Here is a 26,754-nt window from a genome sequence, read left to right as displayed (position 1 = left end):
GGAACAAGTGAGCCTCTGGTAAGGGTGTCAGGATGCTAGGGAGCAGGTGAGACCATGGGGCATTCCCTCCAGCTGGGCTTGGCATCCCGGACGGTTGTAAGATGGTTGGATTGACCCAGTCTTGGGGTTTTGCTAGCCTGATTCAGAGAAGGGTCCATGGACGGGGAGAGGAGGCCGTGGGCAGGACAGCATATGAGCTTGTGAGGAGGGGAGGAGGAGAGGGCTGTGGGGAGATAGTTGGCAGGGACAGAGACCACAGTCTCAGGCTTGGGAGCAGGTGTAGTGAGAGGAAGTTAGGGTTCAAAAGGGAGATATCTGAATATAAGATTCCAGAGGGAGACTTCTAGGTGATGAGGGCTCCATTTGGCCACGAAGCGAGCCAGAATTAGAGGCTGAGAGGCTGGCTTTGGATGGGAGTCAGGTGCTCTGTGTAGATGTAGAACAGAGGGAGAAGAGGAAGAGGAATGGTGGACTGAAAGGAGCCAGACCCCGAGGGTGCAGTCATCTCGGGGACCCTGGTGGCCTTGTTTCTAGTCAGAATGGTGGGGAAGCTCTGTTCCAGGGGAAGTCACTTGTTAAGCAGGATTACTAGGTATTTCTAAAAATGAGAGAACTTTTAAAATGGGAGGTTGAGGATTTGTGACCTCAGGCTCCTATTCTCGGGAGCAGGAATGTAGGTCATAGATGTTAATTATCATGTATTCTAACATCTCAATTTTACTGCACATGCATATGGTGCCCAGCAATTAGAGATTATTAAATGTGGCGTGTGTGTAGGGGGGCCCTAGAGTGACTTAGTGTGGACTCCTCCACTCTGCGGGTGAAAAGTGCTAGCACTCGGGTGACCTAACCTGTCTGATGTGCCCAGGATGGGGCCAGGAGTGCAGCTGAGTCCTCTCAGCCAGTCCGGCCACGTGCTTTTCAGCAGCACTGGTGTCTGTGATTTTGCTTTATATAAGCACTTATTTCTTTCCTAAGCTGCTGCCCTTGTAGTTTTAAATTGGCATCTGCATTCGCCAATTTTGTCTTTTTGTTTCTGTTACTGCACACATCCTCTTGGAAGAAGGAATTTTACCTGTTCACCTAACAGTTCGCGTATCTGGTATATACATAGTGGGTAAATTATTAAAGAGCCTCTCAGTAGTGCTGTCTCAGTGTGTCTGTAAGGTGAGAAATAGAGGCTGAAGATGAAGGAGCTGTTTCCATCTTGGCAAACACCAGTGCCACACGGTGTTTGAACTGGGATATGGCAGCAATTCGCTGGCTCCACAAGTGGGCCTTTCTGCGCAGACTTCTGGACTGCGGGTGAGGACAGGGCTGCCACACTCTTGTCTCCTTAGCCAGGGCCTGGGCCCGAGCAAGGATGGGAGCTGTTTCTAATTATGTCCTGAATATGCTCCCACTGGCTGAGTCCTCTCTCTTAGGCAGCAAAGAAGGCAATTAAATGGTAAATTCTTAAATGGTGGATTTTTTTTTTCTTGTAGAAATATTGTGACAGATTACCCAAGCTGTGTTGTCAGAGGATGGAACAGTATTTTAAAAATAAAGCAAATGCTTTCGAGTTAGGTGTATGTGTCATACCTGGTGCTGAGGACAGACCTTTATTTATTGGCGTGGGAGTCTGTTAAGTAGGTATCATAGACATTTAATTCAGAAGAAATTTTGATTCAAAACTTCTTGGGAGATAATGCGTTTTCTGATCTCTGGGAACTACAAGGAGAAGTTTAGTTTCATACATTTAAAAATGTTTTGACACTGTTAATTTCTAAAAATGTATCAGTTTAAATTAAGATTATTTTCTGTTTATGATACAGCACGTGATACTGAGAGAGCTATATGTTTTGACTTGAAAAATTCTTTTTAGCCAAAAAAGAATATAGTGTTTTCCAGTTAGTACTTTTCTAAGCTAAGAAAATAGAAATTTTTCACTGAAATAAATGGGGACGTGCTTTGTACTACTTGTGAATTACCATAAAATGCCCTCAGTAAACCAAATATGCAGAGCCCCTCTTGTTCTGTCTTTAGTTACTACTATTCTGTGTGAGTTAGAAGCATGATTAATGAGCACAAGGATGGATTGACTTAATTTTCACTTGTTCCTTCCAGTGGAAGTTCTTGACTTTAGTACTCTAAGTAGCTAAATAGAGTCCCAGGAGCCTGCGAACAGTTGGTACGCATGACCCATCAGAAGTACACTCCTGTTGTCGGTTTTCCCTCCTCTGGTGTCAGGCTTGTGTGACTCTCGTGGGAGCAGCCAGCACGTGATAATTTTCTGGTCCTGACTATTCACCATTCCAAGTACGGTTTTCCAAAACAGGCAGAATTATGAGACTTTCTCCATTGCTATGAGAAAATACTTGGTTTACGGTATATTTCTACTTAAGATACCCAGGAGCAATAATCGCGGAGCTCAGAGATGAGCCAGTACTTGCAGTGTCTGCCAACTCTGGTGTTAATGCACTGTTTTTGAATTTTGTGCTTAGTGAGTGGATCACGGTCTCAGGATCCAAGTGTAAAGAGAAATGGCGTGAAAGTCCCTGGTGAACATCGAAGGAAGGAGAACGGGGTAAGTGATATGCATGAATGCTGAGAGCCTGCTACTCTTGTAACATTTCCCTTTGGCTCATTGCTGCTTCAATGCTACTTTGTTAACTCACTGCCTTATGAAGGATCTTAGCTTTTTGTTTTTTTTAAAGATTTATTTATTTATTTGAGAGGTGGAGACAGAGAGAGAAAGAGAATGCACAAGCAGGGGTGAGGGACAGAGGGAGAAGCAGACTCCCAGTTGACCAGTGAGCCCGACATGGGGCTCCATCCCAGGGCCCTGAGATCATGACCTGAGCAGAAGGCAAATGCTTCACTGACTGAGCTCCCAAGGGGCCCCGGATGGCCTGCTTTTTAAAGGGTTGTTTTAAATTTATTTCATAGAAAGGATTAATTTTAATGATCTTTACATAGCTGACTATTGAGAGCAGTTAGATGCTGGGCACACAGCAAATTCAGAACAAAACAAATAGTGGGCAAGTTTAAGGGAGAAATTTTTGCATGTGTATGATTTTATTTTTTGCTATAATGGCTTTAGTAAAATGAAAAGTTACATGTTAATGCTCTTGGTATTGCATATGAATTGTATCAAGTATCTTTAGGGGGGTACCTTGTAGACATTTTGTTTCCAGAGCTCAGAATTTTTAATACTGTTAGGGATTAGCTACCTCATCTTTCCCCAACCTAGAGTAAATTTATGGGAGAATCCAGGCCATTTGCTCCTGCTCTGCCTTTCCCCAAATTCTCCTTTTTCCTCTTCTGAGATCTTACTGTTACCTTACAGGGATGAAAAACTCATATAAGGATGACCAAAAACTCTTCTTAGCCATTACCAGCATTTGAGTGCATCTTGACACAATATATCTTTCTCCCTCACTGGGTTTCATTGAAGTATAATTGGCCTATAATAAACCACACATGTTTTGAGTATACAACTTGATACATACATATATGTTTTTACATACATATACACCTGTAAAACCATCACCGTAATCAGGATAGTGAGAACATCCATCACCCTCTGAGTTTCCTTGTGTCCTTCTGTAACCCTTCCCTTCATGCCTCTCTCTCCTCATCCTCACAGACCCTCTGGGGGGTCCACTTTCTGTCACTACAAATTACTTTTATTTTTCTAGAATCTTACCTAAATGGAGTCATGCCATATATAATCCTTTTGTCTGAATTTTCTCAGTATCCTTATTTTTATCCATTTCGTCGTGTGTATCAGTAGTTGGTTCCTGTTTATTGCTAAGAGACATTTCATTGTCTGGATATGGCACAGCTTGTTCTTCCATTTCTCTCTTGAAGGACATTGAGGTGCTTCTAGTTTTTGGTCACTCTGTATCAAGTTGTAATCAATATTTGGGTACAAATCTTTATATGGGCATATTCTTTTATTTCTTTTGAGTAAATAGTGCTGGCTCACATGGTAAGTGTGTGTTCATTTTTTAAGAGGCTGCCAGGGCTGCCTGGATGGCTCAGTGGTTGAGCGTCTGCCTTTGGCGTAGGTCCTGATCCTGGGGTCTGGGGTTTGAGTCCCGCTTTGGGCTCCCGGTGGAGAGTCTGCTTCTTCCTCTACCTGTGTCTCTGCCTCTCTCTCTGTGTCTCTCATGAATAAATAAATAAAATCTTAAAAAAAAAATAAGGCTGCCAAACTGTTTTGCAAAGTGATTGTTTTATATTACATTCATATCAGAGTTCCAGTCTTTCCACATCCTTGCCAACATTTGGTATGGTCAGTCTTTTCAATTTTGGCTAATAGGCATGTATATTGAGTAGTATATTGAGGCTTTAGTGTGTATTTCTCTAATGGCCCATGATATTGGTGTCTTTCCATGAGCTTATTTGCCATTTGTGTATGTTTTTTGGTGAAGTCTTTGTTGAAATCTTTTCATATTTTTCTTTGTTGGTTTGTTTGCTTTCTTAGTATTGGGCTCGAGAATTCTTCCATATTCTGGATCCAAGTCCTTTATTCAGTATATGATTTGCAAATATTTTTCCTAGTCTGTGACTTGTTCTTAATTTTGGTAAAGTATAATTGCTCAATTTAGAAGTTTTGTAGTGTTACTTTACATTTCATTTTATTCATTTTGGGTGAACATGTGGTTGTGGTGTGAGAATGAAAGTTTTGTCTGTGGATGTATGGATATCCAGTTGACCAAGCAGTGTTTGTTGCCTTGTATCCAGGCAGGTCTGTCTGTGTATTCTCCGATCCTCTGTCTTGATGTTAGTACTACCTGTGTTGGCCCCTGAAGCCAGCTCAGTCATGCAGTTGAGTAGTGAGAGTTTTCCAACTTTATTCCTCTTGGGGTTGTTGTGACTTTTCTAGATCCTGTGCATGTCCATCCACTTGTCCATTTATCCAAAAAAAACCTGCTGGGATTTTATTCTGTTGAGTCGTAGATCAGTTTGCGAAGAATTGCCATCTTGACGGTACTGGGCATTTTGACTTGTGAGTGCTGCAACATACTGCCGTTTATTCAGGCCTCGTCTTGTGGGATTGAGTTTCTGGGGTGCAGGTCCTGTACATCCTTTGTTAAATTTATTCCTCAGTGCTTCATGGTTTTTATGCTACTGTAAATAGTATTTAAAAAAATTTTAGGGGCACCTGAGTGGCTCAGACAAGACAGTTCAGCATCTGCTCCTGGGGTCATGATCTCAGGTTCCTGGGATGGAGCCCCATGTTGGGCTCCCTGCTTAGCGGGGAGCCTGCTTCTTCCTCTCTCTCTGCCTGCTGCAGCACTGACTGCTTGTTTTCTCTCTCTCTCTGTTAAATATATAAAGTCTAAATAAAAATAAGTAAATTAAAAAATTTTTCTGGTTGTTAATATAAGAAGTACAGTAGATTTTTGCATATTGGTTGTTTATCCTGCAATCTTGCTAAACAACTTTTTAGTTCTGGTATCTCTTCTGTGGATTCAAGACCATTTTCCTTATGGGTAACTGTTGTCTGTCCTTTCCAGATAGGATACAACTCACGTCTTTTTCTTGCTCTACTGCACTGGCTAGCACTTCTTCTTTTTTTTTTTTTTTTTTTTAAGATTTATTTATTTATTCATTCAGAGAGAGCAAAGAGAGAGGCAGAGACAGGCAGAGGGAGAAGCAGGCTCCATGCAGGAAGCCCAATGTGGGACTCGATCCCGGGTCTCCAGGATCACACCCCGGGCTGCAGGCGGCGCTAAACCGCTGCGCCACGGGGGCTGCCCTGGCTAGCACTTCTAGGACCATGTTGAATGTAGTGGACATCTTGTTTGTTCCGGACAACTCCACACCTTGAATTTTTTAATGCTGGTGCAGTATTTCTGGGTTATCTGCCAGTGCCTCAATACCATGTTTAGTGTGATCAAATATTGTTTTTCTAATATAAGTTAACTCCAGAACAAGGTAGTTCTAAATTGTTCCATTTTGGTCACTGACTATTGAGAGTGTTTAGTTTTACATTTTATAACTTAAAAGAGCATTAGCATGTCTTCCATCTGAACTTAGTTGTTGTGGGGATATTAATATAAAAGTGGTCTCTTTAATGTTACGAAAGAAACATGAACTGTGTCCTAAGGGACCCAGGTGGGTCCAGATGGAGCTGACACAGGCCTCTGTGCTCATCTTGCAGCTGGATTCTTTCTGTTCTCACGTGTAGGTTAATAGCCCGAGGATGGATCTGACTCTGGCCGAGCTTCAGGAAATGGCATCTCGCCAGCAGCAGCAGATTGAGGCCCAGCAACAAATGCTGGCTACCAAGGTAAGGTCTTGTTTAAAGCCTGGACAGGCCTCTCTGTTGATCTGTGTGTAAAGCTGTTTATGTTCTACCCTGTTAAGCCAGTGACTTCAAGATACAAGTTGATACCATCACCCCACAGGTTATCTGCTTTGTGGTGCTTTCTTCTCTTTACCACAGCATTTTGTAGAAATCTTTAGATCATCCCAGTTGATCCAGGTCTCTTGACCTCTGGTTCTGATCAAAATTAACCACGTTATGTTGTGTATTAGGAAAACAGGAAAGGCATAAAGAATACTTGGACTTTGAGAGTAAGAACTGCTCTGGACTAGCCTTGTCCTGAATTATTACTACAGAAGAGGGACTTTAAGGTCAACTAATGCTAACTCTGTCCCCTTCTGCTGTGTGGCACCAGTCACAGACTGCTTGCCTTTATTTGAGCCATCCTGCCCCCACAGACTAATCCCCCTCCTGGCCTCAGGTAGAATATGACATGCTTCCCTGTTATTGTCTACACCAGTCTCCCTGCTGTTTCTCCTGCCAGCCACAGGCTGTGGTCTGAAACAGGTGTCACCACATGTCCTCCATAAAGACTAGTGGTCAATATTGTAGGCTGTGCAGGCCTCTCAGTGTTGTGGTCGTAGCACAAGAGCAGCCAAAGACATAAACTATGGGTGGCTGGCTGTGATCCCTTAAAACTTGATTCACACACATAGAGAGCAGGCTGGTTTCACCTGCCATCCCTGCTCTAAACACTTGGTAACTGCAGCTGACCACTGTCATGGTGACTGTCAGTCCACTGGAGCTGGGCTAGACCTTCAGCGATCTAGCGTGCAGGGTCCTCAGCAACACGTCCTGTGGCCCTCCATGTAACTCTTGTTGGGGTTCCTGTGTGTCTGTTTCCGTCTCTGACGCCAGGCACCAGCGTTTTCAAAATTAGGTATAGCATTGCTTCTCATGCATGCGAGTGAATCTCCTGGGGACTGTGTTACAAATGCATATTCTGGTTCAGTAGGTATGTGTTGGGATCTGAGGTGGTGGATTTCTGACAGGTTCCCATGTGATGCCAATGCACCATTTCCTGGGTATCAGGGACATAGATTCAAATAAAAAGGCTGATTAATACAATAAATCTTTAACCTCAGGGTCTTATTTTGAAACTATTTTTATGTTATTTATGTTTCAGGCATATTAGTCTGAGAAGTTTACCCCCGATTGTAAATTGTGTGGTTCTGTTACTCACTTTTAGTTAAAACCAATATACTGAGGGGCACCTGAGTGGCTCAGTCGGTGAAGCATTTGTCTTCCCCTCAGGTCATGACCTCAGGGTCCTGGGATTGAGCCCCAGATTGGGGCTTCCCAATTGGGGAATTGGCTGCTCCCTCTCCCTCTTCCTCTCTTTCACCTCTTGGGTGCATGCTGTCTATCAAATAAAATTAAATTAAAATAAAAAAAATATCCAAAAGCAGCAACAAAAAAAACTCTTCAGGGGATCCCTGGGTGGCGCAGCGGTTTGGCGCCTGCCTTTGGCCCAGGGGGCGATCCTGGAGACCCGGGATCAAATCCCACGTCGGGCTCCCGGTGCTTGGAGCCTGCTTCTCCCTCTGCCTATGTCTCTGCCTCTCTCTCTCTCTGTGACTATCATAAATAATAAATAAAAGAAAAAAAAAAAAGCCCAAATTTAGAACAAAGTAGAAGGAGCCAAGAGGACATCATTGGGAAAAAAAAAAAAAAAATCTTCAGTGTACTAGAAACAAAATGTTATATTGTAGGTTTCTGAAGCTTGAGTAGCTCTTGAGCTCTTTGCTAAGTGTGTGTGCTGGATGTACACTAGCTGGGTGAGGTTCTGTATAGGAGACGCACCCTTCATGGTTCATCTGCTCCTCATTGTGGCCCCACAAGGCTGTTGATCCCCCCATTTTTAGACAGGGCGACACGTGTCCTTGGTGAGGGTAGCAGTCTGCCCAGTCTCAGAGCTTGTAAGAAGCAGAGCTCACTCACATTGTGAGTCCAAATCTGACTCCAGAGCCTTCTTTACAGTGAGCTCCTCAATATTTAGCTCCGTCCATGAGAACTAGCTCCAGATCCCTGTTCGCCTACTCTCCAAGGTCCACCGCTAACAGAAATGCTCACTCATGGGTCTTCCAGGGAGTGTGGGGTTGGGGCCAGGAGGCTGTGTCTTTGTCTCCTGTCCAAGGAGGTTTGCTGCTGTGGGCAGGACATCTGCTGTGCCCCAGCCCTGCCTCTACAGCCCTGCTCCCATCTATTTGCGGGGATGTGCCCAACGATGGCTTCTGTCTTCAGGAACAGCGCTTGAAGTTTCTGAAACAGCAAGATCAGCGTCAACAGCAAGAAGTCGCTGAGCAAGAGAAGCTCAAGAAGCTGAAGGAGATGGCCGAGAAGCAGGAGGCTAAGCTAAAGAAAGTTCGAGCCCTGAAGGGCCACGTGGAGCAGAAGAGGCTGAGCAATGGCCGCCTTGGTGAGTCCTTAGGGAACGGGTCCGGAGGGGCCCTGCCAGCGCTCAGGGCCCCACTGCAGGGGGCAGTGCGGTGCTCACAGCCCTCCGTGCTGAGTGCTGGCAGGATGGCACTGTGCGCATGCAACGTTCAAATCGAGGTTTTTCAGAACACAGTTCTGCGAAGTTTTGATACTTTTGGTTCCTGGGAATTGAGTTTCATTGCTGGGTGTTTTAGACAAGTTTTCTCAGTTACCTTTGGAAAAAATATACTAGTAGGGCTTTTTTTTTTCCTCTTTCTAATTAAATACTGCTTGACTAAAAATTGATGAAGGCTAGGATTTTTATTCGTGTAATTGGTCCCTCCATTACAATGCCATTTAATTAAAATTTTAGTGATTTAATACCCCCTCTACTACTATAAAACTGAGATTACAAGTTTTAAATAAATGTCATTGTTTCTAAAATTTGGAGCTTAATAATCACAATGCAGATTCTGCTAAAGGTGCATTCAGAGAGAGGCACAGACACTGAGAAATGTCTGTTGATTCCAGTTGCTTGTAAAAGAAGTAGCTTGGATCTAGGACACTTCTGAAAACTGTCTGTACTCTGTTAGGAAGTTTGTTGCAAAGCCCGGTTGCCTGGGAGTGCTCCATTATTTTTCTTTTCAACCGTTGTTGCTGTTCTGGTTCTCACTCTAGTGGAGGAGATCGAGCATATGAATAGCGTGTTCCAGCAGAAGCAGAGGGAACTTGTTCTGGCCGTGTCCAAGGTGGAGGAGCTGACGAGACAGCTGGAGATGCTCAGGAGCGGCAGGATGGACGGCCGACACGACAGCCGGTCCGCCGCGGCTGAGCTCGACCGGCTCTACAAGGAGCTGCAGGTGTGTGCTGCTGCCAGCAGCCGTGAAAGTAGCTGGAAGGGCGGGATTTTGGTTTCTTTTCCTCCAGCGGGGGGATCTAAACCCCAGAGAGTCCAGAATAAACTTCAGAGCATCTCACACAGGAAATTGAGGCACTTCTTAAACAGCCACAGCTGGCGGGCTGACACTTAATTTTAAACCATGAGATGGAAGTGTGGAGGGGTTGGAGGGACCCTACGGTTTTAGAACTTATGTAATAGTTAAGCATGTGATTATCTGAGAAATTTTTTTTCCTGCTCCTTGACTACCCTCTCTCTCCATTTTATTCAGTTACGAAACAAACTGAATCAGGAGCAGAACGCCAAGCTGCAGCAACAGCGGGAGTGTCTGAATAAGCGCAATTCAGAGGTGGCGGTCATGGACAAGCGTGTTAATGAGCTGCGGGACCGGCTGTGGAAGAAGAAGGCGGCGCTTCAGCAGAAGGAGAGCCTCCCGGTGAGTGGCCGCTGGCCGCCCAGTGAGATCACGTGAGCCACTGCCTCTGGGGCTGTGCCCGGGTGCCCTCCGGGAAGAGGGCCTCCTGCTTGGGACAGAGCAGGGGGCCATCACTCCCTGTCGGATGGTTGGTCTAGGATGTTTTGTACACTCCAGGGCGAGACCCTGAAAGTGCTGATTTTTAAAAATTAGCAAGTGTGTCGGGCCTCTTCTGAGTTTGATGCATTCTGACTTGTGATGCTGAAGGATTTCTGTGTCTCCCTCAGGTTTCATCTGATGGAAATCTGCCCCCGCAAGGGCTGCCAGCGCCCAGTCGTGTGGCCGCGGTGGGCCCTTACATCCAGTCATCCACGATGCCCCGTGTCCCTTCAAGGCCTGAACTTCTGGTGAAGCCAGCTCTGCCGGACAGCTCCTTGGCCATGCAGGCTCCGGACGGTCCACTCAAAGTACACACGTTGCCCAACATGCGATCTGGGGCCACCTCCCAGACTAAAGGTAAATTGGGTCACTTCTGGCCCTTCCACGGCTGCTTCTCACCATTTCCCTCTGGGTTGGGGTTTAAAAGAATGTCTTCCTATCCCTTATTCTTGTTTAAGTCCTGAGAATCTCCTTGTGGTTTCTGCTTGTGCAGTGATACATTTTTTAATCCTAAATAATGCATTTCTGTTTGGGAAATGAGATGAAACATAATATCTCTGCAGTGAAGATTGTTTTGAATTCCTTCTTCTATATGTGGTAGTGGTTGACGTCATCTTCACAAAAGGTGAGGTGGTGAATGCATTCTGCTGATTGGTAGTGCTTACTATTCTTATTTGCTTATGTGTGAGCATTTGCTTGCTAGCACTTACAGAATAAAGGTAAACCTTTTGGAAGCTCACAGTGACCATAACAGAGGCTCCTTGTTAGGGGCCTCTGTATTCTGTGCACACCTCAGACGCACAGGGAGGTGCAAGCCAGAGTTGCGTGACAGGAGGAGTAGATGAAGGGAGGCTCGTAGGGAAAGCAGAGTGAAAACATCCTTTAAAGACCTTCTCATTTAGACCCCTGCAAAGAGAAATAGTAGCTCTAGACAATATTGTCTTTTTTCCCTAACCAATGTCGTGCAAAAGATGGCTAACTTTACAGTTGTGGTTATTTTGCTCTAATTCCCAGTGTGAAGCAGTAGTGCTACATGTCTGGGTTTTACTGTAGAAAGAACTACTTTTGTTTTGCTCCTCTTAGGGCAAAGGTATGGCTTTGACACTTCCATATCTGCATAGAGAAAACCCGTGTAGAGTGCACTAATCTGTGAAAGACTGGTCGATGTCCACATTTTTGTCTTTTTGTTGTGTGTGCATTACTGGTGTGTAAGCTGCACCGTGGAATCCTTGGTCTGCAGAGTTGGAAATTGTTTTCTGAGTGGGATGGGACTGATTCGTACCAGTGAAAAGCAATGTGTCCTCGTTGGTTCAAGCAGATTTTTTGCTTACCATGATTAATCTTAAATAGTTAAAGTTTAAATTAGAAATCTAAAATCCAATATTTGCTAAATAAGTTTAATGGGATGGTTGTGAGTCTGAAATTTCAAGCTGTTTTCAGAGATTAAACTTGCAGCAAAAGGAACCATTAGAAATCTCTTTAGAATGCCAGGTTACCTTCGTTGCTTTTCTGCATTCTAGGGTCTAAAATTCATCCACTGGGCCCTGACTGGAGCCCTCCAAGTGCAGACATTTCTTTGAACCAAGCCTCCACGCCTGTGCCTGCAAGCTCAGGGGGTATCCCGGACCAAGGTGGGGTTCTGTTCTGGCATCTGAGAGGTGCTCCGCACTCTTTTTTTTTTTTCAAGATTTATTATTTATTTGAGAAAGAAAATTAGTGGGAGGGGTAGAGGGGGAGGGAGAGAGAATTTCAAGCTGACTCCATGCTGAGCCCTGACTCAGGGCTCGATCTCACGACCCCGGGATCATGACTTGAGCTGAAACCAAGGGTTGGACACTTAACCGACTGAGCCACCTGGGCTCCCCACATTCTCCTTTCGATGGTTGGTTTCCTGGTATGTTAAAACTGGGGACAGTGTTTATTTCCAGAACACTTTTGTTTAGTGGGGGAGTTAAAGTACTAGCATTGTAGCATTTGGGCAGTTCTTTAGTCAACTTAATTTAAAAAATAGGGAAGAATGTCTTGTGTGCAGGGTTTTAAAGATAATAAAGAGAGAAAAAGAAAAACTTACATGTGAAACACAAGTCTTATTACAAACAGCTTGAATATCCATGTGATCTTTTTCTGTCTTCAGCTGATGATGGAGAGGTTCCCCTGAGGGAGAAGGAGAAGAAAGTCCGTCCCTTTTCGATGTTTGACACGGTGGACCAGTCTGCTGTCCCGTCCCCCTTGGGGGCTCTGAGGAAAAACCAGAGCAGTGAGGACATCCTGCGGGATGCTCAGGTGCTAAGAATGGCTGTTGTAACATTCGGTGGTAATTCTGTATATGCTCTTTGGAAGAGAGAGAGAGTATTCTGTTGAGGGAGACCAGGAAAAAACAAAATATATCTGGAAGATTAGAAAACACAACAGAAATCTGTCATTACGAAGTCTGCAGCTTGAGCATATTTGTGGTCTCACACTATATTGGAGGACGGCTGCCTACTTGCTGCTTGCTCACATTTTCTGTGATTCTCTGAAAAAAAGGAGTGTGTTGAAGCACATCGTATTTGTGTTACTCAGCTTGTTTCTTCACAGTCTGGAACGGAGGTTATGTCAGGAACGATTTGGTGGCAAATCTTTTGTAACTATTGGGACCCCAGCCTTTGACCATCGGGTGATGGCGGCGTGCTCCTAGTTAGGTGTTTTAAGCACAGTGGCATGATGTTCTCACGAGCCAGGGTGATTTGGGGCTATTGAGGCCATCTTTGAATGTGTAAAGTGGCAGTTAATTTCCAAGTGGGCCCTCCAGGCTCCCATGTGGGAGAGGGGATGAAAAGAAAGAGGCATTCAAGGTGGGAATCCTATTGCATTCCTCAGGTTCCTTATTATATGTAGTTCAGTGCAGAGACCTGCAGGGTTTTTATGACTTGAAAATGTAGAGCTCATGTGTTCAGCATATGGTTCTCTAGAACATGCTGTGTTCCCATTTGGACAGTGTTTCAACTGCTTTATACATGTGTGTGTTTCAGGCTGCGAATAAAAATGTGACTAAAGTACCACCTCCTGTTCCATCAAAACCAAAACAGATCAATTTGCCTTATTTTGGGCAAACTAATCAGTCAGCATCAGATACAAAGCCAGATGGAAACCTTCAGCAATTGTCAGCAGCTGTTGCGTCCGTGGGAAACAAACCGAAAACGGGGCAGCAGCAGAGGCTCATGGGGTCCCCTGGCCCACCTTCAGCTGGCCAGGGCCAGGTCCTGTCTCCAGCTGGTAAGCAGGAGAGCCCACCCGCCGCCGCTGTGCGGCCATTCACCCCTCAGCCTTCGAAGGACACCGCTCTTCCACCCTTCCGAAAACCCCAGACCGTGGCGGCAAGCTCCATATACTCCATGTACACGCAGCACCAAGCTCCTGGAAAAAACTTCCAGCAAGCGGTGCAGAGTGCCCTGACCAAAACACATTCCAGAGGGCCGCACTTCTCCACTGGTAAGGTTCGGGGTCTCATTCTCATTGGGTCACAGGATAACAGCTTGGTCCTGTGCTGGAGCAGTCCTCTTTCCGCAAACGACAGCAAAGTGACTTTATAGCTGTGTTGATGGTTGCTTTTGTTCTAAGACAAAAGTTTAATTGCGGCTTTTCTTCTTATCTGGGAGTTTAAGCCGGTGTCTGCTAAATGTCACACCTGCGGTAGGTGTTAGAGGAATACAGTGAAATAAGTGTAGCAGTAGTAATAAGTGAACACCATAGATGAGTAAAAGCTATGGCGCAGACGCAGCCTCTGCTCCGTGGGTTCGTAGGAATCACGCTCTCTACTGTATTTTAAGTTGTTCTAATGAGGACACGAGTGCTAGTTAGCTATAAAGCATAGACTTATAGTCTGGTACAGTTGGGTTCTTCCTAAGAGTCATTAATTTAGAAAACTGGAATCAAGTTCACCCTGTTTCCATTTTCCAAGAAAATTGGTTTTCTTGTTATGATATCAGCAAGTAATGGTGCTTTGAAATATCCCAAAAGTAACCCAGACAACAGATTTTTATACACGTGCCGTGGCTGACTCTCGACTTCAGTGAGAACTACTGACACAGTAATGTGGGAATTGGATAGTTCTGATAGAACCAGAATGATAAGGGGAATAGTTTTGGTAAATACAAGTGGTTTTCAATAACTTACACCAAGTAGTTTCCCACATTGACTGACTTTTGAGATGTAGGAAAGAGGATGGCTCATGTTCAGTTTTAATCTGAACACAGGAAAGGATTGCCCATTTCCATTGCTTTTACATTGCCTTCATATTTTGACACTTCAGCTTTGTGTGCTATAGCTAGTGATTTCTTACAGTTATAATTGAGTTTTTTTCTTATTGGTACATAAAATAGTGGCACGCATTCCCATCAGTGAGGGTTTTCATTCTGACAAGTTTACTGTGTGGAGATGGAAGCCTTGCTTTGTCTTTTATTGTTTGTATGTATGTATTTAAAATATTTTACTAATTTATTCATGAGAGAGAGAGAGAGAGAGGCAGAGTCACAGGCAGAGGGAGAAGTGAAGTAGGCGCCATACAGGGAGCCCGATGTAGGACTCGATTCCGGGTCTCCAGGATCACGCCCTGAGCTAAAGGCAGGCGCTTAACCGCTGAGCCACCCAGGCATCCCTGTCCTTTGTTGTTTTTAAAAATTCGTCGTGTTGAAAGGTACTCTGTAGTAACTGAAATTAAAGGAGGCTTTAATTATTGTTGGCTGTGTTTGTTACTTGCCCGTTTGATTTAATACTAATCAGGGCTTTGTTTCTGTTTTCCAATTAGTTTATGGCAAGCCTGTGATTGCTGCTGCCCAGAACCAGCAGCAGCACCCGGAGAACGTTTATTCTGGTCCCCAGGGCCAGCTGGGCAGTCCTGAGCCTGACATGGAGCCTGCGTCTTCAGTTCAGGAGGGCCACGAGAATGAAAGAATTCCTCGGCCCCTCAGCCCGACCAAACTGCTGCCCTTCTTGTCCAATCCCTACCGGAACCAGAGCGATGCTGACCTGGAAGCCCTGCGGAAGAAACTGTCCAATGCACCACGGCCACTAAAGAAGCGTAGCTCTATTACAGAGCCAGAGGGTCCGAATGGGCCAAATATCCAGAAACTTTTGTACCAGAGGACCACCATAGCTGCCATGGAGACCATCTCTGTCCCTTCATATCCCTCCAAGCCGACCTCAGTGGCGGCTGACTCTGAAAGCCCAGTAGAGATCCAGAATCCATATTTACATGTGGAGCCAGAGAAGGAGGCAGTCTCTCTGGTTCCTGAGCCAGTATCCCCAGAGGAAGTGGAGAGTGCCAGTTCAGAGAACACGGACATGCCAGCTCCTTCTCCGGGCCTTGATTATGTGCCAGAAGGAGTCCCAGACAACAGCCCAAATTTCCAGAACAGTGTGGAGGAACCAAATGCAGAGGCTCCCCATCTGCTTGAAGTGTACCTGGAGGAGTATCCCCCATATCCGCCCCCACCATACCCATCTGGGGAGCCAGAAGGTCCAGGAGAAGACTCTGGGAGCATGCGTCCCCCCGAAATCACAGGGCAGGTCTCACTGCCTCCTGTAAGTAATGTGGTGTCTTGTGGTTCCTTCTGCTACCCCCCTGTCCACCCCCCCAGCACAGACTTCCAGGCAGGCAGTTGACTGTCAAGACACAAGTGCTCAGGGCCATTTGCAAAAGATGGTTTGTGTGTGAATTGCCTGTGGTTGCAAACATGTCTGCACTTGGCATTTTATTTTGTTTTACATTTATTTTCTTTTATTCTTTTATTTTTTCTAAAGATTTTATTTATTTATTTATGAGAGACAGAGAGAGAGAGACAGAGACACAGGCAGAGGGAGAAGCAGGCTCCATGCAGGGAGCCCGACGTGGGACTTGATCCTGGGTCTCCAGGATCAGGCCCTAGGCTGAAGGCGGCGCTAAACCACTGAGCCACCCGGGTTGCCCTGCATTTTATTTTATAGCCCTCTTAGCATACAGTGGATCTCATAAGTATTAAGAAATTTGGTGTATTCAGGATAAACATCATCTTTATTTTTTAGGAAGAACCCTTTTCTCTGCAAAGAAGCAGAGTTGGGTTCTCTGTGATACAAACCACGTGCTGTTTCTTCTCTAGCTGTGGTGGTTCCTGCTAGGGAGGCCCACGAGGCTGTGAAAGTAGAGCCCTGGCTCAGAAAATCACTCACTCAACCTCAGGTGGGGTCACTCACACTCCTCTTTTCCCTGCAGTGATGTGTATCTTTAATGAACGGTTCGGGGGTGATCCATCTTCAGGCTTCCAATGCTGGTAAACTTGGAAGCATTCAGGACAGATGGGGGCAGGATGAGGTAACAGGGCACCTACCGAAGCCTGTTCCTCTCCTCCCGTGAAGTTGGCAAGTCTGTGCAGGGACCTTGTGGTGCCCTTGAACACCAGCAGGCATCCTCCCAGGATGGGAGGAATGTGTGGGTATGTGTTTTGACTGGGCACCTTGTTAGGCCTTGTTTGCAAGTCTCTTGTGTCCCTTTGAGGTCCTGAGAGAGGATCAAAACCCCCCAGGTGTCCTTAAGTAAAGTTGACCTTTTCAGGTGTAACTGGGGTCATGTTTCAGTAGGATGCCAAACTATGAATTTTAAAGACCCATTCCAAAGTGTGAAAGAGCATATTATAAGGATTTTTTTTAAAGTGCTTTATGTTTGATCCCTTATTGAATCTTTGAGATGTGGTGGATTCAGACATAATGATCATCCCAAGTTGCTGTCTGGTTGCTTAGACATTTGCTTAAAAGGTTTATACGACACACATTGGATTCTAGGGGACAAGATTGACCTAGAGGTTACCACTTGAAACAGCGCTGTGCCTGTCCAGAGTGCAGAGTTCTCTGCAGTTGGCACTAAAACTCAGGAAAGAGACGATTTCACACTTGCTTGTGCCCCCCTGCTTTAGTTGTCAAGTCAAGATGATTCACGCTCTCAGAGACAGAGGAGACCCGAGTGTCCCAGTGTCACAGTCTGTTACCATCATCCTAGGAGAGCAGTTTTCTTCTTGCCTGGCTTTGAGTGGGACAGAAGTACAAGTGTGTGTGGGGCCCTGGCTGTCCTGCTTGTGGCTCCACGTCACCCCTATGTAACGTTTATCCTTTTTTTTTTTTTTTTACTTCTTTTTCCAAGAAACAATAGTTTAGCCATTGCATGTTTGTGAAATGGAGTGATGGCCACTTGATGTTTTCTAGACCTCAGTGGTTTTCCACAACCGAAATAAAATAAAAACCAGTCTGAGTAGCACAGCACACCTGAGGAAACGTTCCCACTTTGTTGGATGTGTTTAAGAAACTTATTTGATGGGGTGTTGGATCTGTCTTAATAATTTTGTCATATTGTTTTAAGCCTGGTTTGTTAACAGTCTAAGGCTTGATTAATTTGTGTATCTTGGAGTATAGTCACATTCTGAATATGAAACAGGGATAGCATTTTAACACTGGAAGGATTTCTTGTTAGTCTACCTGGGACAGGCTGATAATACTTACTCCCTTAATTATATGCTTCCCCCCCTCCCCTGAGGAGCCATTATGTTATAAACTGACTGAAAGGAAGGGGTTTGAAGAAGCTAGATGACTTGGATTTAAATCCCAGCTCTGATGGGACTGGCTCTATACCTTTACTTCCTTATCCGTAAAATGGGGTCATAGGGTTTTTGTGGGAAGTCCATGGATAATCATTCATTAAACGGTAGCCATAGTAATTCTGGTTTAATTGTGTGGGGTTTGCCATCCTAAATAAGATAGGGAACTTAATGACCAATCTTGGCTGATTGGAGGACACTCCACAGAAAACCCGCCTGCTGGCATCGCCTGCCACAGCCTTAGCCCAGCCCCAGCTATGCCGTGTCACCTGCACGTGACCTCAGCAGCTTGGGGAAAAGTCTCCCACTTTGTTACACGGGTGTATTCATGACACTGCCTCTTGTGATCTGTACACATTTCTAGATAACGTTACATGTTGATAAAATGCTCTGAATTGTATCTTTAAATTTCATTTTACTTCTTCAGTTGAGCTCGTCCTTCCCTTAGTCTCCTTAATTCATCCCTTTCTTCCTCTGCAGGGCAAAAGGACAAACTTGCGTAAAACTGGTTCAGAAAGGATTGCCCATGGGATGAGGGTCAAGTTCAACCCCCTTGCTTTGCTTCTAGATTCATCTTTGGAGGGAGAATTTGATCTTGTACAGAGGATTATTTATGAGGTATGATTTGATTCATAGATTTCTTAAACAACCTTGTATTTTGTTTCTGACCTCCACTTAGAAGGCTCGTCTGGGGGGTCGGGGGTGAGACGGTGCGGAGAGATGCAGAGGGATAGTCTGTGCTGTGCTGAGGGGTGGCTGAGGTTTGGGGGTGCGCCTCCAGAGTATTCTTTCCGGGAGATCCTCCCCCTCCATACAGTTGCTCCTGGGTGGATGCAGACTTGTACTATTTGGTTGCACATGTGGTCCTTGTTTGCAGAAGCCTCCTGTTTAAGATGTTTTTTAGTTGACCTTTTTTCCTTTCCATGGCAAATGCATCTTCTCAGACACTAATTTGTGGGGAGCTGGAGGGTAAAGAAGCAAAAATGACTCTGAGGGTATGGTTCCTGGCACCTCTTCATTTTCAGACCTCTTTATAGTGAGCAGCTATTTTGGCTATTCCGGCACTCTTATGTCTAGACTTGAAGTTGGTATAGTCGGCTCCTCGAGGTTTTAATTATGACCTAAGAAAACCCCTAAACAAACCACAGGAGCCTATTTCAGTTCTCTTGATCCTGAAGAGCCAGGTGATAAGTGACCCGAACAGTGATGGGGAGCGTGGGTGATGTCAGCCTTTGTCTCCATGTTACAGGTTGATGACCCGAGCCTGCCCAATGACGAGGGCATCACCGCTCTTCACAACGCCGTGTGTGCAGGCCACACAGAGATCGTTAAGTTCCTCGTGCAATTTGGTGTCAATGTCAATGCTGCAGACAGTGATGGATGGTAAGGCCCTGTCATCTGCTGCCCCACAGTGTCACTTGGGTGTCCCTGGCACTGCCAGGCCATAAAAGCGTCCACATGTGTCTTCACGGGACACTCTTCTCACTCCCATTTTGGATGCACGTGGAATTCTTATAAAAGTATTGTCAGATGATAAGAAACGTCACAAAGTGGCACAGATCTAGGGACCTCCATGAGTTTGAGAGATGCTGCTTTGAGCCTGGTCCCCCGAGCCCTGCAGCATCTGTCCTTAGTACATAGATATCCACTGTTTATTTGCAAGAGGGAAGAGTTTGTAGCCTTTCCCAAGTCTCTTTGACCATGGAATCCATTTTTCATGGAGCATTTTGTAGAATGGTTATGTGCATAAAACACAAGAGATACTATTATAAATAATTATTCTTCATAGGATAGAAAGAAGAGATCCTTATAAAGTGCTGTCCACCCTCAATAACTATAATAGAATGTAATTTTTTTTGGAAAAGAACATATAAATTATAATATGCTGTTTCTTTGAAAGAATCTAGAAAACATACTTTTTGCTAATTTATTCAAGTTTACATACTTTTTTTTTAGCCAAATACTTTGGCTTAACTTTAACAACGTGGGTGAAATAAATTATTTTCTTTCTTTCTTTCTTTCTTTTTTTTTTTTCCTTTTGGTAATCTCTACATCCAGGGTGGGGCTTGAACTCATGACCCCGAGATTAAGAGTTGCATGCTTGATCCTGCCAGGTGCTCCGAAAACAAAGTCTTAACGTGTCATGAGGTCTTTGCCTATTATTAGCAGTTTAGATTACATATAACCTTTAACTATTAAAGCCATGCAGTTAAAAAATCTGCAGTAATATTCCTCAAACTCAGACCATAGTGTCTGGGATGTGAGATGGGGATATGTTTCTGGAGACTACACCTGAGAGGAATGAGATGAAGAGACGGGGGGAAGAGAAGGGTAAACACCTACATCTGTGTCATCCGGGCCTGGATAGCACTCTACACTTGTCTCTGAGTTGGGTGGTGGTGCTGGCTCTTCTTCCCCCTTTATGGGTCTTGGGTCCTTTAGAGCATTTGAGGTGCTAGAGGGATTCTCCGTCATGACATCAGTGAGCTCTTGCCAGCCAGGGGCCTTGCAGACCTAAGTGTATGTATTTTACAGTCTGCATTGGATTGACAAAGCTTTCTCTCAATTCAAAATCCATTTGGATTTTACAAGCTATTAGGTAAAGGTAGTTTCTCTCTGCAGCCCAATTCCTGCAGAAGTGGGAGTGGAAAGGGAATATGTACAGGCATCTCTTTGGAGGGAAGACCCGGGACGTAAAGATGGCTGTGCCCTCCGTGCTGCCCAAAGACATGGAGCAGGTGTTCCAGAATGCCTCACCCTGTTTTAGACGATCACACACATCTCAAGTCCTTGCTTTTATTTCTGTGATTCCTCTTGCACTGCCCCGCATCTGCCCAGTGTAGCTGTGCTCCACTGTCCCTCCTGTCATTCTCTCATGGGCTGTAGTATCTGTGTTTAATGACTCTTAAACACCATGTAAGAGGCCCAGAAGGAGGCCCAGATGGTAGACTTGAGGACATTCTGTAGAGACAGCCCAGCCCACCAGGGTTGCATGTCCAGGGCGGCCATTTAGCTCCACTGTGTGTTGCCCACAGGACCCCGCTGCACTGTGCGGCCTCATGCAACAATGTGCAAGTGTGTAAGTTCCTGGTCGAGTCCGGAGCCGCTGTGTTTGCCACGACCTACAGTGACATGCAGACTGCCGCAGACAAGTGTGAGGAGATGGAGGAGGGCTACACCCAGTGCTCACAGTTCCTTTACGGTTTGTAACCACCACAGTTGAACATGCTGACGACTGCACTCATTTGTCCTCTGTCTAGGGTACTGTTTGCTAAGTATATTCATTATGTGGAAAAACATTTTTGCATTGTGCAGAGCCCTAGGCAGTGAAAACAGGACAGCCTTGACGGTAGAGATGAATGCAGCTTTTGTGCGTGTGCCTGGGAGCAGCCCTGCCAGGGATGGCTTGAGCTGCCTATGCCTCTGACTCTTACAAGTTGAGGTTAACTCTTACCTGGGCTTGAGCAGAATTGAGAGGCGGTGAGCAGGTGCCAAGACTCCATGCCGCTCAGTGCTTTGGGAAGCTGCTCTGCCTGTTGGTGGAGAGGCCATGAGGCTCTTCGCATGACTGCGTCTGTTGGCTCCCAGGCTGCTCTCAGGCTTGGGGGGGTGGGGAGGTGCCCAGCAGCAGGCAGGGGCAGGCGAGGCGGCTTCCCAGCTCTTGACTGTCTACTGTGGACACTCAAGGTGACTTTGTTTCTGTTCTGAACTCTGGATCGGAGAATAATTTTGGTAAATACTTTATAATCAAGATATTAATATACACTTTGTTATTTGAAGTGTATTGGTCATCTTGAGCTTTACTTAATTATGAAATCTGATTTTTAAAAACATGTAGGGACATCTGATCAGAGGCTTTGCTTTATGGAACGCATCATGGCACCAAGAAAGTGTCTCTGCTGTAGATGCTGAAATGACAGTGGCTTGGCTTCTCCTTGCTTGGTAGGGCCTGGGGAGCTATAACCTTGGCAGCCACAGCCTTGACCTTGAATGTTCTGTTCCTCATGTTAATCATCTGTTGCTTTTAAAAAATATCTTTATCACCCATGAATGAATCTTGTAACTCCTGTTGTCTGGTTGTGCCTGGTTTTGCGGTTTCTGTAAAGGAAGTCATGGTGATTCTGTCCACTGTGCTCCTTGTGCCTCATCTGTGTGGTTGTGCTCGTTCTCACTGTCCGTTCCGCTTTGTGGCTGCATCCACCACGTCTTTCCTTCCATTCTGCCTTGGGGCAATGGGGTTTGCATTCCCTCACAGTTAGAAATGGTCGATCCGGAAGCAGACTTGTGGGTCACAGGGATGTGGCCCAGCTGACCATTCCTTTCCTGCTATGTCCGCCTCTGACCCCTGCTGGATGTGGGTTCATAACCCATGTGGCTTCAGCTCACATTTCCCAAATAATTCATGATACTTAGCATGTGCTCAGGCTCTTCAAAAATAAATTTATTTTAAAGATTTTATTTATTCATGAGAGAGAGGCAAAGACATAGGCCGAGGGAGAGACAGGCTCCCTGTGGGGAGCCCGATGCAGGACTCGTTCTTAGTACCTTGGGATTATGCCCTGGGCTAACAGTAGACACTCAACCACTGAGCCACCCAGGTGCCCCTCAAAAAAAAACTTTAAAACATAATCTGTAACTCTTAGTTTGGTAAATAGCAAAGTAAGGAAAAATTTTTTCTCATTCTTGATGATTTCTTGGAATTGGGACTCAAGTTATTTTTTTATTAGAGTATCATTTTCTAACTCTGGCCAAATATCTTTTAATTAATATATTTTACAGTCCTTTAGATTTGATGAGAATAATGTTACTACTACTTTGGAGAGGACACCACAGTGTCCAGGGTTTCTCTCCTGCCCCTTCCCTCTCCTACGCCAACCTGGTGTAGTCAGAGTTCTGGCAAGGCATCACCCTTGTGAGTGTCACAGTCACGTCTCATTTAAACAGGGAGTCAGAAGCGTGAACATCCCCATTAGTGGAAGAGCCCCTTATGTTGGCAGAGCCCCTGGTGGAATAGAGCAACTCCATGTCTTGTGTCAGTTTTGCCCAGAGTGGCAGTGAGATAGGCAGTGCTCCGTCATTGTAATCGGTAGATGAGTCCTAAGTTAATTGTTAAGTAAGTTAAAAAATCTGACAATTTGCCAAAAGCAAGCAGATACTTTCCTGCCTTTTCTAAACCTGTAAAGGTGAAACTGGTAATAACGTCTAGAGTGTTCGGGCCTCCTGGCCTGACTTCACTGCCCACTCACCCACAGTGCCCTGTAACCACCTCATGCCTGCCCCGCACTCGAGAGGGGGGAGTAGAGGAGTGCAAAGTGGGGCTGAATGTGCACGTCTGTTACTAACTCAGTGAAAGTGGACGTTTGTGGGTTTCCGTATCTTCTAAAACCTGGATTCTCATTACTTTAGACTTGGCTCTATGTAGGCTTTTATATCACATCTGAAATACTTTTGCCATCTAACGAATTTTACGATTTTTCTCCCTCTCCCTTCCCACATTTGGAAATGGGCAGAGGTTGTTCAGTTGACTGTTGTCTCGGCTGCTTTATGCTTTGGGTCAGGATGGAAGTAATTTATGCAGACTTCCTCGGTCCCCACGCCCAGAGGCAGGCTAGAATTTGACAGGCGTAGTGCTCACTCTTCTAATAGCCCAGACGATTAGAACTAAAAACAGTTCATTTTTTATTCCTGGGCTTGCAGAAGTTTTTGTGCTCTGAGTAAGACTAGTTTCCGAATTGCCTTTGAAAAGATCGTGGAGGCCAACTGTGTGTGGTATGATCCCTTTCTGCCTCCCGAGCTCCCTGCCTACCCCTCTGTGCCTCCTTCCTGCCCGGGGCTTTATTCATGGGGTGCTTCATTCAGTATTCCTAGCATTCCAGCAACGTGTGCCCATTTCTCATTTGGTTCATGGAACCAAAGGTTTTAAGAATGGACAGTCTGCCTTACATGTCCTGTGGGTTTTTTCCTGTCATGATTTCAGGAGTCCAGGAGAAAATGGGCATCATGAACAAAGGAGTCCTTTACGCACTCTGGGATTATGAACCTCAGAATGGTGACGAGCTGCCCATGCGAGAAGGGGACTGCATGACCGTCATCCGCAGGGAGGACGAAGATGAGACTGAGTGGTGGTGGGCCCGCCTGCACGACAAGGAGGGATATGTCCCACGAAACCTGCTGGGCGTAAGTTATCAAACCTGGACGGCACTTCTGTGCGCACCGGGGCTTTGCAGGAACGCCATGTGCAGCTGACTGCCCTTTGTTCACATGACATAGAATCTTAAAGTTTGGATGGTGTTAGATTTACACAGAGTGGAGGTTCCACTTACAGGTTTGTCAGCCCCCACTGTCAGGGGTCCTGCTGCTTCACAGAGTATAGGTCACACGGGGTCATGTCGTGGGAGTGTGAGAGCATTCTGTACCAAAGCCATGTCTGCTCATGTCAGGGTCTGCACTGCTGGCAGAGTTTGACCAGGCATGTAGACAAGAGCCCCCAAAAACCTTTGGGGCTTAGACAGTGTTAACTGGTGTGATCATAGTGTAAATTATAAAGAATAGATGAAAGTTAAAAAACAGTGAGCCATGGAACCCTTCAGAGAATTTTTCCAGTGCCCAGACCAGAGGGGTCTCGAGTGTGGAGCTGCTTCCACAGAGGCCCCAGCCCCCGAGATGCAGCCTGGCTTGTAACCGTGTCCCTGATGAACACCAACAGCACTTGTACTTTTATAGTTTCTTACCTGGGAAAACCTCTTAGAACCACTTGCTTACTTGAATCTTTCATTTTAATTTTCTAACAAAGAGGTTCCATGACTCATGAAACGGGAAGCATCACTTGTGGGTGTGGAGGCACTTGGCCTTGGGCACGAGGTTCTCAGAAGGCTCTGAAATCAGCCAGCTGGACCCAAGATTTTTGTGTTAATCCGGCATTTAAATACTCAGCCTTCTGGAAATCTCTTTGGGGTAAAATTGGCCTCTAAGTAACTTTTTTTGGTTTTCTTAGAGGTTCAAAAAATGGAAGTCACATAAATGCTGAATTTTTAATCAGAGGCTCAGATGGGAGTCTAGAAAATTGTATTTACTAATTATCTTTTGTGAGGAAAATCACTTTTTGTAGAATGCTGATCCACCAGTTTTTCAGTTCTGGCTGGAAGTCTGACTCCTTTTTTACAGTAAACCTTTTTCCCTTTTGTCTAGGCAGGAGGAGGAGGAGGAGGAAGGCTTTTGTTTAGTTTGCCAGTTGAATTACTAGTTTGACTCACCCTTGGCTTTAAGACTGCAGATCTTCCGACCTTCACATGTATTCCTCCCCAGCTCTTGTTATGGAAAACATAAAACCACAAAAATCCAACAACAAAAACTCCACTTATCCTCCCTTAAATCAGTAGCCTTTTTGTCTGTGGCATTCTGTGGCTGACAGTGTCCAGTCCCAAAACAGTGTTTGTAGGGCTGTTGTGAGTGAAGTTGTCCCCCTCCAGATGTAAGCCGGTGCACGTGGCAAGCTGCAGATCCCCACCACCACCTGCCGCTGTCACAGGCCATGCTCCACCCCCGGAGCAAGGGCTTAGGGGTCATGGGTTCACCTCTGTGTTGTCCCCGGTGGGGAACCCCTGTGACCTTTGCCAAGGAGTTGCTGAATGTGAATCTTTGTGTCCTCGGGCAGCTCTGGATGCCTCCCATGGCAGAAAGAATCCTTTCCTTGGTTTTTCTCCTGTGGCCCCCATTCCCTACCCCCATCCGTGTGTCTGTCTCTACAGCATGTAAATTATGTCTCCATTCTCTTGCAGCTATACCCAAGAATTAAACCAAGACAGAGGAGTTTGGCCTGAAACTTGTTTTTGAAGAATTAATCTTTGTTATCACAAGAAGTAATGTGATTGTTTTTGGTAAAAATTTCACAAGACCGACTTTAGTGACAGCGTAGTTTGAAAGCGGTGCAGGATGTCTTCTGGGAGAATGTGAAGGATTGGAGAATTTGCTGTCCTCGGGGGACGTTCAGCATGATGAACTGAGCTTACAAGTGAGCTGACCATACTCTTGGGAAATAGGTGTTCACGGGGCACTCAGGAACATGAAAAGTGACTGTTTTGGTTCCCTGGAGTCACAGGGCCATTCACTGGGCTCCTGGGAAGTCGCCTCTCCTGCACTTGCCCCCGCCAGAAAGGACCAGTGCCACAGAGGCAGCACCTCTGCCTGTCCTCCCGCAGGCCCCCAGGGGACCCCCATTGTGGGTGAAGAACTGTTGGTTGTCAGCAGTCCCTTTGTGATAGGAGTTCTTCAGAATTCTACATGTTTGAGATATTGGAACCAAGCTGTAGCACAGCTCATTAGATTTAGAATCTTGTTTTTAGAATGAATTTGAATCTATATTTATTGTCTTTTGTATCTTGGAAATTGGAGACTTGCTATATAGACTTACTCATGATATTTGTCAAATCGTAGCTGACTTTAAAAACAATTGTAATAAAATTAAAGTTTTTGACTCTAACCTTTTTACTGGTTTAGTTTTTTGTGTCATTAAAAGCCTGTTTAAAGTTCACACGCCATTAGGACGGCTTATCCAGTGGGAGAATAATAAAATTTCTTTACCGGCTATGTGATGACATGTAAGAGGTGGTTTTTTTGTTTACAGAGAACTTGGTTTTGCAGTTCATGAGTTCTGTGTTGGCCCTCGATAGAGAACCATGGGGACAGAGGCCCTCACCGGCCCTCAGCCTCTGTGAGACAGGTCTTGTCCTCGTGCCACTTCAGCTCCCCCGTCTGCATGGGGGAATGTCTGCAGGCATTCATTGGGTGAAAACATACATACACAGGATCCCTATGTTGTGTTAATATGTTACCAAGTTTGTGAAAGACTTTGGAACCCATTCTGCTTAGTGAACTATTTTCATTTCTATTAAGTGAAAGCTACAGAAGAAAAACCATTGCTCATTTTTCCTTATATGTTTTATGA

At 45.4% G+C, this 26,754-nt stretch overlaps 1 protein-coding gene across 6 annotated transcripts in view; it reads left to right on the top strand.

Annotated features, from left to right (window-relative positions):
• Window positions 1–26,289, top strand: part of TP53BP2 (tumor protein p53 binding protein 2) — a 55,833-nt gene extending 29,544 nt beyond the window's left edge. For 4 of the 6 annotated variants that reach the window (XM_072830115.1, XM_072830114.1, XM_072830113.1 and 1 more), the window contains 15 exons: window positions 2,484–2,566; window positions 6,182–6,283; window positions 8,564–8,738; window positions 9,416–9,597; window positions 9,907–10,071; window positions 10,338–10,566; window positions 11,730–11,867; window positions 12,344–12,492; window positions 13,221–13,680; window positions 14,996–15,771; window positions 18,291–18,428; window positions 19,060–19,193; window positions 20,846–21,012; window positions 23,788–23,987; window positions 25,589–26,289. In XM_072830115.1, the coding sequence (XP_072686216.1) occupies window positions 2,484–2,566; window positions 6,182–6,283; window positions 8,564–8,738; window positions 9,416–9,597; window positions 9,907–10,071; window positions 10,338–10,566; window positions 11,730–11,867; window positions 12,344–12,492; window positions 13,221–13,680; window positions 14,996–15,771; window positions 18,291–18,428; window positions 19,060–19,193; window positions 20,846–21,012; window positions 23,788–23,987; window positions 25,589–25,630 (3,140 nt within the window). In that variant the 3' untranslated portion in view covers window positions 25,631–26,289. The remainder of the gene's footprint in view (window positions 1–2,483; window positions 2,567–6,181; window positions 6,284–8,563; window positions 8,739–9,415; window positions 9,598–9,906; window positions 10,072–10,337; window positions 10,567–11,729; window positions 11,868–12,343; window positions 12,493–13,220; window positions 13,681–14,995; window positions 15,772–18,290; window positions 18,429–19,059; window positions 19,194–20,845; window positions 21,013–23,787; window positions 23,988–25,588) is intronic. The other 2 variants (XM_072830110.1, XM_072830111.1) reach the window with 2 other exon arrangements.
• The last annotated feature ends 465 nt before the right edge of the window (window positions 26,290–26,754 follow it).

Source organism: Canis lupus, chromosome 6 (assembly GCF_048164855.1).
Source record: "Canis lupus baileyi chromosome 6, mCanLup2.hap1, whole genome shotgun sequence".
NCBI lineage: Eukaryota > Metazoa > Chordata > Mammalia > Carnivora > Canidae > Canis > Canis lupus.
This window is presented reverse-complemented; position numbering and strand designations above follow the sequence as displayed.